General features: G+C 47.0%; 1 protein-coding gene across 12 annotated transcripts; it reads left to right on the forward strand.

Annotated features, from left to right (window-relative positions):
* Positions 1-97: 97 nt before the first annotated feature.
* On the forward strand, positions 98-15,380 carry LOC100276230 (uncharacterized). Of its 12 annotated transcripts, none has more exons than XR_566547.4 (12): positions 98-858; positions 2,103-2,573; positions 2,664-2,807; positions 3,323-3,424; positions 4,093-4,304; positions 4,748-4,798; positions 4,876-4,945; positions 5,968-6,072; positions 6,221-6,466; positions 14,310-14,378; positions 14,653-14,703; positions 14,986-15,373. XR_566547.4 is itself a non-coding variant. In XM_020553220.3 (10 exons), the coding sequence occupies exons 1-10, from the start codon at positions 121-123 to the stop codon at positions 15,142-15,144; spliced, it is 1,995 nt and encodes a 664-aa protein (XP_020408809.2). In that variant the 5' UTR covers positions 98-120; the 3' UTR covers positions 15,145-15,349. The 12 variants fall into 12 exon arrangements, 4 of the variants coding, with proteins under 4 accessions (XP_020408809.2, XP_008681627.2, XP_020408810.2 ...); XR_002269417.3 differs by having other exon boundaries at positions 5,975-6,072; XR_002269416.3 differs by lacking the exon at positions 6,221-6,466 and adding an exon at positions 13,876-14,016 and having other exon boundaries at positions 5,975-6,072; positions 14,986-15,349.
* The last annotated feature ends 415 nt before the right edge of the window (positions 15,381-15,795 follow it).

The following is a 15,795-nucleotide window of genomic DNA, read 5'->3' on the forward strand; positions in this document are numbered from 1 at the left end:
ATGAGGTAATGTATATCCATACTTTTGTTTGATTTAATAATACTATGTAATACTATACAGTCTAATTATAACTAGTAAACATTACCACCGATAAAAGATCCCATTATTATTCATTTAACAATGATTGAACCAAACAACACATTAGAGGACAGCCTTAACCTAAAGCCCACATGGATCCTTGGGCCAGGCCGCCAAACAGGCCAGCCCGCTGCATCTCACAGTTCAGTTGACCCCTGCGTGAAACTGCGGATTGTTTTCACCGGATATTTCTGCGTTGGACGTGGACACTGGAAAGCGTCGCCGGGTCGCCGTCAAACTCGCTGCCACGTCGGTCCGAACCAAATCCAGCACCCTGCACCCTCTTCCTCCATCGCACCCTATCCTCCTCCTCCCCGGTCCGGCGGTCCCCACCGGTCCACCACGGCACCACCGTCTCCCCGCCCCCCGCGTCCGATCACCGCACCGGCGAACTCGGCGAGCCGCTCGTCGCTGCACGCTAAGCTGGGAATGGCCGCTGCGCTCGCCAGCTCACCGCTTGTTCACCTATCCACCTCCCGCCTCCGCCTCCCCAGGCCCCGGGCCTCCTCCAGTTCCGCTCCAGGCTGCTCGATCGGCGTGTGCTTGGGATGGAGGCTGAAGGTCGGGTGGAGGGCTCTGAGGCGGTGCGACCGGCTTCGATGCTTCTCCACCGACGGCGACGGCGTGGAGGAGGGGGAGAAGCGTGGCGAGGAGGAGGCCTCGGCGACGGCGGCCCCGGCCCCGGACCCAGCCCCAGCGGAGACACAGGTGGGCGCTGCGGAGGAGCTGGCGTCTGAGCGGAGCCGATCAGGGAGCTTTTCGTCCTCATCCTCGTCCGGGGTAACACTAAAATGCACGATTGATCAACCTTTGCAATGATGGAACAACCACTCAGTCCGGGGTTTGTTTGTTAATTTGTTTCTGGTGGGAGATATTGTTCATTTCGATGGGTAACGTAGTGAGGGGTTAGCTGTGGGCGTTGGGTTAGCTGGGGAATGGATGCCTTGTAGAGATTTGTGTGTGGGTGTATGTGTAGCTTTGTATTGAGCTCAGTGTTATGTGACTCTTCACCATTCACTAGCCAGAGCTTTTGTGGAATGATCTGATTTTATACAATTAGAGTGCGGCTAACGTACTGGTTATCTGCTCATTGTTGATTTTCAAATGGAATTCTGTTATATACTTTTTATACTAGTTGCTGGTAAGCTGTATATTAGAGATTAGAGCAAATAGTAGTACTGGGCTACTGGCATATAGGGCAGTTTGAATTGTTGCCCGTGGAAGCCTGGCCCAATTTTGGTGGTTGACCGTGGACAAGGATACCATTTGGATGGCAGCCGAGATTTGGCTTGCCCTGGTTCCTGTGCCCATGCAGCCGTTAATTTTCTAGTTCAATCCTGGCCGATTCCTCCGCTAAATTTTGGCTGGCCAATTGTTTGGCATGGCCTGCATGTGGCAGCATCCAAACTTCCATAACTAGTGATATTCCAGATATATGGTTATGTAAATATTTTTGCCTGAATTGAGTTGCTAGGTGCGTAATTGTGCACAGGCACCATCCCTCATAGGGTTGGTCTTGAGTTAATTTTGGGCCTAGTATGCTGCCGGAGTTCAATACTTCAATGCATCCTTGCAATTTTAATGGTCTGTTGTTTTCACTTGATATTGCGTGCTTAACATTCAGTTTCACATATGGGTGCGAAAGAATCACAGTGTGCTTGTTCCTATGGTTAATGATCACAGTGAAACTAATGTATTTAATGAAAACATTCTGGCACTTCACGCTGGGTTGTATTAAATTGTACCCAATCATTGGATCCTGCTCTGTTTCCCTGTTATCTGACAATAACTGTACGGCTACTTGTATTTTATCCTTTACTTGTGCGAGGTCCAATTGTGCTTTTATGTAGTTACCTGCCGTAGATCATATTTTATTTTGAAATGATTGGGCTAATTATTCGTCTCTTTGGTTTTGTCTTCAAATTACACATTCCTTATAATCTGTAAACAACATCTGTGTTGGTACTATGTGCATGAATATTTCTCATCTCTAAACCTGTTCTGCTACTTTTTACTTTAACCAGAATCCTGGTGTATCAAGCGAGCCACCACTGTTGAGTTTTAGTGTTGATAATATCGATACAGTTAAACTATTGGAACTTCTAGGCCCGGAAAAGGTTGACCCAGTTGATGTCATGGCAATTAAGGAAAAACTCTTTGGTTATACGACATTCTGGTTGACAAAAGAAGAGCCTTTTGGTGATCTCGGTGAAGGAGTCCTTTTCATTGGGAATCTCCGTGGGAAGAGGGAGGAAATCTTTGCAAAACTTCAAAGGCAACTACGCGAACTTGCTGGTGAAAAATACAATCTTTTTATGGTGGAGGAACCCAATTCAGAAGGGGATGACCCACGTGGGGGACCACGTGTTAGTTTTGGTTTGCTTAGGAAGGAAGTTTCTGAGCCTGGACCTACTACCCTATGGCAGTATGTCATTTCTCTGTCACTTTTCCTTCTCACTATGTTCTCCTGTGTTGAGCTAGGAATTGCATCAAAGGTATGCTTATCTTACTCTTCGTCTATTGTATGCTACTTCATCTTAATACACATCAGCATCAAGTTGCTTATGCACTTTAGTTTTATGCAGATTAGCAGTCTTCCACCAGAAATTGTTTCATATTTCACTGATCCAAATTCTACTGGACCCCCTCCTGATATGCAACTTCTGCTCCCATTTGTGGAATCGGCTTTGCCAGTGGCTTACGGTGTCTTGGCTATCCAATTATTTCATGTAATTAGTACCGTAATTATGTTGAACATCTCTTTATCCATTAGTTTCTGTTCGTTTCTTAGTTCCTTTTAACATGTAAAGAAGCTATGTGAACAGCATACAACCATTCAATCAGTTTCAATGCTACCATGTTTGCTCCAATTTGTCATCAATAGTGTTTTTTAGTGAAATTGAATTTACAGGTTTTATTTGTTTTCGATTAGTGAATTACCTTATTCAGAATTATTTTTTATTAGTTCCAATGTTGAAAGCATTCTTTTATAGAGGTCTCTATATCAAACTCAAATTTGATAGTGTTATTCTTTTGGAAGGACTTTGTATTGCTTATAGTCTTACAAGGGATTAATTTGAAGCACAATATAAAAAACAATGACCTACATGTAAACAAATTGGACTCTTGCCAAGGATCCTTTAAACTTATGAAAATTTACATGGTTGTTAGAACTGTTGTTTTATGTGTCCTTTCTTTTTGGTATGTTTTAATTCTACCTAATATGTCGACGTTCTGCATGCAGGAAATTGGACACTTTTTGGCAGCATTTCCAAAAAATGTGAAACTAGGCATTCCTTTCTTTATTCCGAACTTCACCCTTGGAACTTTTGGTGCAATTACTCAGGTTAGTATTTCTTAAAGGAGGTCAAATATATGGGACTAAGGAGTTTCTTGGACAACCAGAGTTGAATGTGCCTGCTGCTGCTTTCTTGTTTCTAGATAGATATTGATCAGTAGCATGCTATGGTTGCATCAGGGGCGGACTCAAGTGCAAGCAAGCATGGGCTCTTGCCCAGGCTCCTCCATTAGTGCTAATGAACCTTTAAACGTGCACCAAGCAGTAAAATATAGTTAAACATGGGTAAAAACTAGGCAAAGCTATATGTTTATAGTATGAGTATTATCTTTGCCTAGGCTCTCGAAGATTTCTGGGTCCGCCACTGCGTGGCATCTTGATAAGGCCATGTACTTTAATGTTTTCTTCTACACTAGCTGATTTAAAAGCTACTAATGTACAGCCTACAACATAAACTGTAGCATACCTCTTTCAAAATATCTCTGGCCAACTTTATATAGGTCACTGAATAAACTTAAATAATTCGAATAATGCTTAATTTCATCAATTGCCAGAGGTATGCTCTGTAGTTGTATTGCCCAGATAGCAATCAATCTTTTTTTGGCCCTAACTGGTTCTGTTTATGCACATTTCTGGCTGTGCACTGAACATAAGACTGATATACGATGCATACTTTTTTCCTTGACATTTCTTACCTTTTATATTTACTCATGTAGTTCAAGTCCATTCTTCCGGATCGAAAGACAATGTTTGACATATCAATGGCTGGTCCTGTGGCTGGAGCTGCACTTTCCTTTTCAATGTTCTTTGTAGGCTTATTACTCTCTTCAAATCCTGTTGGGGCAAGTGATTTAGTAGAAGTACCTAGCCAGCTGTTCCAGGGTTCATTATTGCTTGGACTCATTAGTAGAGCAACACTTGGATACAGGTATCTGATACTTGATATTTTGAACTCAATTCACTTCTAATCTATACTAGTCATTAGGCTTTATTTTTTCCCAGTTCTGTTTGTCATATATTCACCACTTCATGGAATCACGAGTATCATTGGAGACCTATTAGATGCCATTCTCGAACACATGGATAGTTTTACCTCTTCCCTTACCAGTCACAACGCACTTACCAGATCAGTTCAAGAGGAAACAAATCAATTATTTTAACTTATACATATGAACAATGATATGTCATTGGATTCTTATGCTTATATTATGGACCACCATTGTGGATCGTACACCGACTTAGATACAAGTGACACTTGTTCTATTCCAATTCCTACCTATTTGTATAATTTCTGAGCACATTAGTCTGATCTGTGGCATGATTTGAAATAATCTACTTGGTTGTTTCTAATGAACGTATATTTACTTCCAGAGCTATGCATGCTGCTACAGTTTCGATCCACCCTCTAGTGATTGCAGGCTGGTAAAGTATTGTTTCCTAAACCCTCAAGCCCTTGCAACCAAACAAGTGTTGCTTTTCTAATTATTGCAAGTTTTTAGGTGTGGTTTAACTACTACTGCATTTAATATGCTTCCTGTTGGATGTCTTGATGGTGGAAGAGCATTACAGGTAAAAATTCCTGTTAAGTTCTGATTAATAAAGCCAGAATATCAGACATCCACGCTACCAGTACTTGAGATGTTCTACAGCGCCTAACACTGTTTTTGGACATGCTTTTCTTTGACCTGTTATGCTAAGTTTCTAAGTAATGTGCCTTGCGATCCCATAAACAAGTTTAGACTAATGCGGTAATGCCTGAGTAATTATACTTGTCTTCCACAAAATATGTTTCGTATTTTTTACTTTTGTATCCAAGAAATCATCACTAAAATATTACTATTTGTTTAGAGTACATATTGTTTTCATAGGATTGTTAGCTATCACCAAACATTATTATATAATTATGTTAATATGGTCCAGAGTCTGGGTGTGTTTAGACTACAGCAAGGTACACTGTTACAGTATTGCAGATGCTTTTCCTGTGCCGCTCCATCGTAGTGTGTGTCAGGCATCAACCTGACATTATACGCTACCGGTGAGGATGAGAGTCCTATGAAGAACGAGCTCAACACAACACCAATACACACGAGAACACTTGGAACACGAATGGTTTTGGTGCTGCCTGAAAGCACAACTTTTCTGAACTCCTATTGCTTCTTTTATTCTGAATACAAAGAGCAGAAATGCTTGGCGCTTAGCCACACATCACGCTACAAACGTGTCCATCCCCATGTCCACGATGCCGCTAATTCACTGGTCATTCCAGGGCTGTGTGTGAGCTAATCTTGCCACGCCCTCCTATGCGCAAGGCCACCACAGGTGGGAGCTCGTGCACATGCAGAATTGAAAACAGCTAAACATGCAACTACCATGCACACGGATTACTAACAAATTCTCTTAAGCCTTGCGCACGTTCGGTACATCAATGACCCCGAGCTTAGTACGAAGTTCACTGCACCGCTCATGTCTCCGGGCCTTTGTCAAATTGTAGCCAGCTGCTTAACAGTCCCAATGGACTCAACTGTGACCCTGTTCTCCTTGATGAATTCTTGAAAAAATGATATCTAACATCAATCTTGCTACGATCATAGAAAACAGGGTTGTACTCAGCTTCGCATGATGACGGGGCTACCACCTTCTGCTTTTGAGACTGCCAGGTTATGATGTTGCTGCTGAGGAAGAACAGGACACTAGAGGTACTCTTCCTTGTATCAATATCTCCAGCAAGGTCACTGTCACTATAACCTTCAAGCTGTGCCTCCTTCGTCCTCTAGTAGTGGCAACCGTAGTGAAGAGTCCTTGCAATTTACCTGAGCACTCTCTTTACTGCTGCCATATGTCCAGTGGTTTCTCAATGAATCTGCTTATGTACCCCATTGAGAACGCCAAATCTGGCCTTGAATTCACCAAATAGCACAGAGAACCAACAATGAACCTATACCGAGGAGCGTCAACAGCAGGGACAAAGCTTGACTTAGCTTCAACCTGGGCTCCATTGGGGTGTTGCTTGGATTGCAGCCTGACAAACCCTAGATCACTCATCTGGCTTACAGTGATCCCCATCTCAGATTGTGCCACCTCCAGGCCAAGGTAGTACCTCAGCAACCCTAGATTACTCATCTGGAATGTGTTCTTCATTTTCTGCTTGAACTTGTCAATGTCGGAGTGGTTACCACCAGTGATTACTAAGTCGTCGACGTAGACTCCCACACTGAGACGTCGTTCTCCCTGACCTCACAGATACACAGGATGCTTAGAGGCACTCCACGCTTGAGCGAGGCGTCTAGTTTCGAGTATCATGCACGGAGGGGTTGACGGAGACCATAGAGCGCCTTGATCAGGTGGAGCTCCTTGTCCGCACGCCCTTTGAGCACGAACCAGGCATGATGCTTGACGTACATCCTGCAACTCGCCTTTGAGAAAGGCCAACTTGGCGTCATGTGGTGCATTGGCCAGCCTTCACTCGTGGCGTAGGCCAACAACAATCACACAGAGTCAAGTCACGCCATCAGAGCAAAAATCTTGTCGGAGTGGACACCTTGACGTTGTACATACCCCTTGGCGACAAGTCTGGCTTTGAACTTGGTGATGATTGATGAGCCTGGCTTCATCATGATTGGTGCTGTAGCCCCACTTGAGGTTGATCGGTCAGACCCTAGGCGGTAGTTCGACAAGCTCCTAGGTGTCATTCGTTTTGATGGAGGTGAACTCATTGAGCATGGTTTGGTGTTAGCTCTTGTGTCTCATTAAATGTCGTCGGCTTAGCTTCATTTGCCAGCAACAACTGCTCATCCAACTCATGTGTGGTGACCCCCGGTGGCATGGCCGACCCTAGTACATTATCAATGTCACGGTACCGGAGCGGGCATCGTTGTTGTGGTTTGCGTCTAGCTGCTGTGAAGTGTCAACACCGGGTGGCGACACAAACTCAATTAGGGACGTGTCCTTGAGTGTGTGTGTGCTCAGCGTCGCACTCCTAGTGTCATGCGCTGGTGAGGTGTGGGTTGGCGGTGCTGATGAGGTCGTAGGTGAAACATCAACCCCAATTGATGTAGTTGCGCTCGTCATTGTTGTGGTGGTGATCGACCTAGACAACGACATGTTAAAGTTCTCGACGATGAAGTCTTCCACTTCGACGCATCGTGACGCTAGGTCGTACACCTGGTACGCCTTGGAGCCCGCTTCATAGTTGAAGAAGATGGTGTGCTTTGCTCCGATCGTCGAGCTACTTTAGATCTGGTGTCGTCACATTCATGTATGTGGTACACCCAAAGGTGCGCAGATGATGAACGTCAGGGACACTCGCGGTCCAGAGCTAGTAGGGGGGGGGGTGGTGTTGCCACCCACACTCTTTGACAATGAGCGATTGAGCAGACAAACTGCCATAGTGATTGCCTCGCCCTAGAATTCGTCCGAGAGTCCATTTGCCTTGATCATGCTCTGAGCTATCCGACCATGGTCTGATAGCAGTGCTCAATGATGTCGTTCTGCTGAGGAGAGTAGGGCATGTTAGCTCGTCACAGAGTCCTAGCTCGATGTAGTATTGCTTGGAGTCCTTTGCCAAAAACTCCCCAGTCCATGTGGAGTGCATGAACTTGCTTGTCGGACTTGTGCTCAGCCGCCACCTAGATGTGCTTGTAGCATCCATGCGGGGAAGCAGAGACAACCACATATACCAGGAGCCAAGGTTATTAAAACGGTAAAACGTTGGAACGCTCATGGGTGAAATTTTGACTTTTAAACGTTTAAACAAAGTTTAAACGTAGTTTTAAACAACACATGAAAAATACCAATACATCATAATTTCAGACAATAATATGAAGTTAAATACCAAAATAGAGAGGTTAGTGGCTTACCAAAACTTCACCCATGAGCTGGATTGAACCTCAAAAGTAATTAATAGACTGGGCCCAAAAGTAGCTAATGATCTAAAATGCATAAAACACTGTGTTTTACAGTTTAGAACGCCAAAACGCTAAAACGTGGTTTCAACCCCTAATTAGAGTTTTGACGATTAAACGTAGTTTAAACATCGTTTAAACGTAGTTTTAATAACACTGCCAGGAGCGGTCATCGACGAGAAGTACCGATTCCCACTCGGCATTGATGGTGAGATGGAATTGCAAAAGGTCGCTATGGAGCAGCTGCAGCACCTCTGTCGCTTGCCCCAGTGCACGTTGAGGGATTGGTGAGCGACAATGTTTACCAGTGAGGCACGCTTCACACACCTGCTCCACTTGGGTGAGCAGGGGCATGCCGCGGACGAGACCATACCTATCCATCTCGCGCAGCATGGCAAAGTGGAGGTGGCTGAATTGGGCATGCCAGACCCAAGCTTCCTCTTCTCCTCGCGTCGCCAGGCAGACATGATGTGCAATGACGATGTCAAGCATGTAGAGCTAGCCTCGGTTGTGGTGGACCTTGGCAAGCAGGCAGTGCTCCTCGTTATGGATCCACATCACCCCGTATTCCACCAGCACTTAGCACCCGATCTCGTTGAGTTGGCCAATGGAGATGTTGGTTGTGAGGCGCGATAGGTAGTAGACGTTGGAGATGGCGCGGTGCTCGCCGGTCTTGTAGGAGAATAGCACAGTGCCGATCCCCTCGATGTGGGCATTGGAGCCATTGTCGAATCACACTGAGCCAGTGACGCTGGCGTCGAGACTTGAGAATACCATCTGCGGGCCTGGCATGTGGTTGGATGTGTCATTGTCCTAGATCCATCGCTTCGAGTCACAAACTCTAGAATTGTCGAAGGCGGGTGAATACCTTTTTTCCGAGGAAGTGGAGCTGCCCATCGCCACAGACCGACGACGATATCGCTGCAATCGAAGCCAACACCGCGCTTCAAATTGGGGAAAAGTTCCCTCCCACGACACCTAGGGCAAGAAGTAGAGTGGGCTCATCATCCTGGGCCACATGGGCTTGTAGCTTGCTCCTCCTTACCTTGGCAATCCTTGGCCCAATTGTCTTTCTTGGCATAAATTTTGCACACATCGTTGCCTCGTTGGGGTTGGCATGGCCCGCATTCGTCCCGATCTATGAACCGTTGTTGCTGTCAGTGCCGTGTCCTCGGCCCCATCGCTGGAGTTTGACCTGCCACGGCTAGACCTCTAGTCCTGCTTCTTGTAGTGCTCAATGTACTGCTCCTCCGTGAGCAACAACTTGCCACCGACGGATTACGCCAGTGCAGGTTCGTTGTCATCTGTTGCCTTGAGCCTTCTAGTCACCTCGATCGAGGGCGTGGAGATGTTGAGGAGAGTTTCACCGGAGATGACAAGTTGCTTATACCTTGGGCGTGTGATGTGTAGGTACTTTGCAACCACCTTCTCGTCTGGCTCTAGGTCACTAAGAGTTGCTAGATGTTGGACGATGTTGGTCAGACATAGTCATATAGTGTAGTCCTCAATCAATTCACCATCCTGGATCGCGATCAACTCGTAAGTGCGACGTTCTGTGCGGCTGCCTTTTGCACCCGGTCATCGCAACTGCAAGGGTTCTTGACGGCCTCCCATGCCCCCTTGGCCAATGGCTTGGTCGCTAGGGTGAAAATCATCTTTGGGGGAACCCCACTATAGATTGCCTCTAGCGCCATCCGATCATCGTGGAACTCGACATCACCATGCTTGATGGCGTCCCGTAGATGATGAGCTTGGAGATTCAGCTTCATAAACAGAGACCACAAGTGGTAGTTGGTCCTCGCTAATTGCGGCCATTTGCGAGAGTTGCCAGACTCCCTGACCACACGCTCAATCACGACATCCCGTGGACAACGTGTGTCATGGGTTCGCGAGTGGCAGACGTTGCGGGTCCATGCGGCACGACAACGAATAGCTTGGCGATGGTGTGCGTGTTGGGGTCTTGTCGCCGGAGCCATCAACTTTGCTAGATGTACCCGTCTTGTCTGTTGCCTGTGGCGTCCGGCTATGGCTCTGACTTGGCGACACCATGGTGGCGCAAGGTCCTCACGTACAGCTCCAATGCCAGTTGTTAGGCCTCAACCCGATGTTATATGCAGGCGGCGAGGATGAGAGCTCAATGAATAACTATTATGGTCACTAGATTGGTGAGAGATTGGAGAGGGGTATCGATGGGCAGGAACGTCGGCCGGGGGCCTCTGCCCACGGCCGAGCAAGAGGAGGGTTTCTCCCTTCTAATTCTTGCCTGCTTTATTTCTCATCCATTGATTACATAAATAGGCCGGTTGGCCGCCCCTATCTAGCTAGAGATCCTTATCTCCTAAAAACTCTCCTAAAAACTCTCAACAAACTACTAACTGATAACCTTCCTAGATAATCTTAACTAATCTCCTAAATAATCTCAACTAATCTTCTAATCTTATCTCTAACTATCCTTATCTAATCCCCCTTGGAGGGCCCATGGCTGCTGCTGTCGCAGCCCCTCCGTGGGCCTCCTTAGGCCCTGACACTACACCCCTCCTGGACAAGCAGCTCGTCCTCGAGCTGCCGCATAACGGGTGCTCAAAGACCGAGTCTACTTGACCCAAAACCAGACACCTAGAAGACAAGCCTTTTACATCTCGGCTTATCTTATTATTCCGAATCTGATTTTTTTACCCCATAAGATAAGGCGGACACGCACGTGTGCAGTCACCTGGATCCCATGGACGCCATCTGCATGAAAGGGGAGCACATGGATGGGCACCTGGAATAGGTCGCAACAATAACCAGCGGAGGCGCCGTCGTGGTGGCCGGTAGCGGAATGTGGTGGCGCTAAATAGTGTGCCCTTGTTGATGACAAGGTGAGTGCATTCCCTACCGCCGCTGTCGTAGAGTTGAAGTTCGTCGCCCGCGGGACACGTACCATGCTTGCACTTGGAGATAGCGGCCCGGTGCCACTGCTGATGGCCGTCCGATAGGGCGAGGTCGCGCCCCCGTGTGCCGAGGTCATCCGTCACCAAGGCTGCCTCGAGCATCCGCCGGCGCATCTCCCGCACTCTCCGTCGTGCAAGGAAGCCACGAGCAGCAGCTTGTATGCCCACAGTCGCCGACGTCCGGAGCCGTGCGGACAACGCCAGCTGGTGTTGCTCATGTTGCACTGCTGCCTTGATTTGCAGCAGCCCTTGCTCAACCTTCTGGAGCGTGGCTTGCATCTTTGTGAGATTAGCCCTTATATTGGTCCACAAATCCCCCATCGATGGAGCTGGTGATTGCTGAGTCGTGGCTGCCCCTAGTGGCGTCGCCCATGGGGACGGAGACACCGTCAACGAAGATGATGTGATGAAATTTGGCGTTGTCCCTGGGGATGGGCACGTCGGCGTCCAGGATGTGGTGACAAAATTGGCAGGCGATGCTGCCCATGGAGATAGGGATGCCGGTTGCCAGGATGGCGTGACGAAGGTGGCATGCGGCGCAGCCCATGGAGATGGGGACGTCAGTTGCCAGGATGGCGTGACGAAGGTGACATGCGGCGCTGTCCATAGAGATGGGGACGTCGATTGCCAGGATGACGCCGTGAAATTGGCAGCAGAAGCCATGGGATCAGATCGAAACCCAAGCTAGCCGATACCAGATGTTATGGTCGCTAGATTGAGGGATTGGAGAGGGAATTCGATGGTTGGAGCTGCTGGTGGAGGTGGTGCGGTACTGTTCATGCGTGAACAGTACTCGCGGTTACGGTTCACAGGGCGCCGGCCGAGGGGCCTTTGCCCACGGCCAAGCAAGAGCAGGGTTTCTCCCTTATAATTCTTGCCTGCTTTATTTCTCATCCATTGATTACATAAATAGGCCGGTTGGCCGCCCCTATCTAGCTAGAGATCCTTATCTCCTAAAAACTCTCAACAAACTACTAACTGATAACCTTCCTAGATAATCTCAACTAATCTCCTAAATAATCTCAACTAATCTTCTAATCTTATCTCTAACTATCCTTATCTAATTCCCCTTGGAGGGCCCATGGCTGCTGCCGCAACCCCTCCGTGGGCCTCCTTAGGCCCAACAAGTTAGGGTTGTCCGGAGCCCAACAGTTCGTTAAGCACACCCAACTCAGGGAAAGGCCCAATCGCCCCAAAAGACTAGTCCAATGGGGGAAGGGTGGCTCTCCCTTTTAAAGTGGCTTTCTCCTCCCAAGTTAAGCAAGGTGGGATAATTTTGAGGCTCACACGGTCACCGTCCGACTACAATTGGGCCAACTGGGCCAATTGCGTCTTTGCCAACGGGTAATAGTGGAGGATGTCCTCATCGGGTGGGAGGGCGTTGCGGCGGCTGATGGCGCGGCGGCTGGTGGTGGTGAGGGATGGGCGGCTGGTGGTGGTGAGGATAACCTGGAGCTGGTACCAGGTGTCATGGACCTTCGGTCCATGGGGATAGCTGTCTTCTCCGGCGAGGTTATACCCCTCTGCCGCAGGCTTGGTTCTAGGGTAGCAGCCCTAGGCGCTTGGAGAGGGTCATTGCAAGAGAGAGAGATTGGTTTGATAATGATCTTGCTTGATTTATTCCCTGCTGCCATGCGGCTTATAAATAGCTCTATGGCTAACCAACTTCTCCTACAAACTCTCAACCAACTCCTACTTTCTTGGACTTATCTGCTGCTAACCAACTCTCCACAATTCTCTCATCTCGATCTTATTCTCTAGCCTTATCCTAGCTCATCTCAATCTTATTCTTTAACAAGGAAGCCGCGCACTACAGCTTGCAGGCGCACCACGGCCTGCTCATGTGATGACGGCCATGGGGTGGCCCTGGAGGCCACAGCAAGGTGCTTCTCCCCACGAAGGGACTGTACCTAGCGGCGTGCCAGGAACCCTCGCGCTGCCGCCTGAAGCCGCACCACTGCTTGGAGTTCCTTCTCTGTCTTCTCCTTGTAGCGGTGGAACATCACAACGAACTGATCCCACTTCTCTGTGAAACGGCCAAAACTCTCTTCGAGTCGAGTGAATGCATCTGGAGTTGTAGAGGGCGGGTGGGAGGGCGTTGCGGCGGTTGATGGCGCGGCGGCTGGTGGTGGTGAGGGATGGGCGGCTGGTGGTTGTGAGGATAACCTGGAGCTGATACCAGGTGTCATGGACCTTCGGTCTATGGGGATAGCTGTCTTCTCCGGCGAGGTTATACCCCTCTGCCGCAGGCTTGGTTCTAGGGTAGCAGCCCTAGGCGTTTGGAGAGGGTCATTGCAAGAGAGAGAGAGAGATTGGTTTGATAATGATCTTGCTTGATTTATTCCCTGCTGCTATGCGGCTTATAAATAGCCCTATGGCTAACCAACTTCATCTCTAGCTAGATAGGAGCGGCCAACCAGCCTATTTATCTAATCAATGGATGAGAAATAAAGCAGGCAAGAATTAGAAGGGAGAAACCCTCCTCTTGCTCGGCCGTGGACAAAGGCCCCCGACCGACGTTTCTGCCCATCGATACCCCTCTCCAATCCTTCAACAATAACGAGTTCAACGCCACACCAACACAAGCTAGAACACTTCACGAACGGTTTTGGTGCTGCCTGAAGGAGCAGCTTTTCAGAACTTTTGCTTCTTTTATTCTGAGCAGGAATGCTCGGTGCTTAGCCGCACATCACGCTACGAACGTGTTCATCCCTACGTTCATGATGCAGCTAATTCACTGGTCATTGTGTGCGAGCTAATCTCGCCACACCCTCCTACAGCATGGCCATCGCAGAACTGAAAACAGGTAAACATGCAACTACTAACACATGCGCAAGGATTACTAGCAGCGTGTCATGGTATAACAGGTTCTGGTAGTTATTTGGATTGTAGTTCCATGAGAACAAGTATGCAGTAAAAAATGTCATCTCATTCTGTAAAAATATGTTCAATGTGAGCATTCAGTTTTTGCAGCCTCCGTTGAACTTTTAAACCCAAACCATGGCTTGTATATAACTCGTCAACTCCATGAGTATTTAGCAGCAAAACATCGAACTTTTCATCAACGGCGTATTTTAAGTCCACTTACATATTCAACAGGGTGCTTTTGGCAAGGATGCTTTGTTTGGATTTGGCCTCACAACATACTCGTTGCTTGGACTAGGAGTGGTAAGTTGCTCCATCTTGTGCTTCGTGTTTCTATTGCAGTCATGGACGGCTTGGTTTCTGAGCTTTTCAGAAGTGATTTCATCCATATGCCATGCACACAATAACTCCATGATACGGTTAATGTATACCTACTTCTATCTCAAATATCGTGTTATATAGTTTGTTTTCCCTTATTGATGATTCTTCACTTTTAGCCTTTACCACGGTCTGCTGTGTGATTATGCTTCAGTAATATTACATCCGACTCTAGTTTTCTTTCTTTTGTTTCTTCTAGCTTGGAGGACCACTGTCTCTTCCTTGGGGTTTGTACGTGCTAATTTGCCAGGTAAAATGGGCAGCAGATGCAGATGGATGCTTCAGATATGCACTAAGAATTTACTCCCACCGTCCCAAAATATAATTCGTTTTAAACTAATTACACATTTATTATGTAGTTTGTATATGTCTATATTCATTATCATATGAACAAACGTGGACAGAAAAAAGCGGGCTAGAAAGAACTATATTTTGGGACGGATGTTGTATTATTCTTTTACAGAAATGCAATGACATAAGCCTTTTTATGAGAACACCTACTTATTAATTCGTGCCTTCTTATTTGTCTCAGAGAACACCGGAGAAACCATGCTTGAACGACGTAAGCGATATTGGAGGTTGGAGGAGGACGGCCTTGATAGCTTCAGTGTTTCTTGTTGTTTTGACTCTCATCCCGTTGTGGGATGAACTCGCGGAGGAACTAGGTGTAGGGCTTGTTACTTCGTTCTGAGATACGGTCCTTACCGATAGAATTAGGCCGTGATGTAGCTCAATTTTGTATTGAAATGTAGCGTCCCATAGCGGGACTGCTGTAAAGGCATGTGCAGTTTCCTGATTAGGTGAGCAATGATATCACCTATGCGAGTGTCATGAAATTGTGCCAAGACGCTGACGATTATTATCAATTACATACATGTACGCACATTTTGACCATACGAGTACAGATACACACAACCTACCCTTCTATGAGCATCTTCAAACGATTGGGCGTGAAGCCATGAAGTCAGTAGAGGCAAACGATTGGGCATGGAGTCACTAGAAGCGTTTTGCATGGGCATGAAATCACCAGAAGCGCCCTGCATGCCATCTATCACTACAAAAATATGAAATATTGAATTCTTTTACAAATTTGTGAATATCCAATGTCGATTCTAGGACTTGAAATGTGGCTAGGCAGGTTAGGACGCTAAGGCCGATTTTTTTGTATTCCTTTTTTTTTTCAAAACCTCATGTTTACATTGTGTATAGGATTGTTATCGTGTTTGAATCATAAGATAATACGACTGCTACTCTGTTTTGGATCCTCAGGATCGACTCCGTGATCTATGGCATTGAGGTTATATGGCTCAACATCATAGATCATCGCATCGAGATATCACAT

The sequence above is a fragment of the Zea mays genome, chromosome 5, assembly GCF_902167145.1.
Source record: "Zea mays cultivar B73 chromosome 5, Zm-B73-REFERENCE-NAM-5.0, whole genome shotgun sequence".
In the NCBI taxonomy this organism is placed as follows: domain Eukaryota; kingdom Viridiplantae; phylum Streptophyta; class Magnoliopsida; order Poales; family Poaceae; genus Zea; species Zea mays.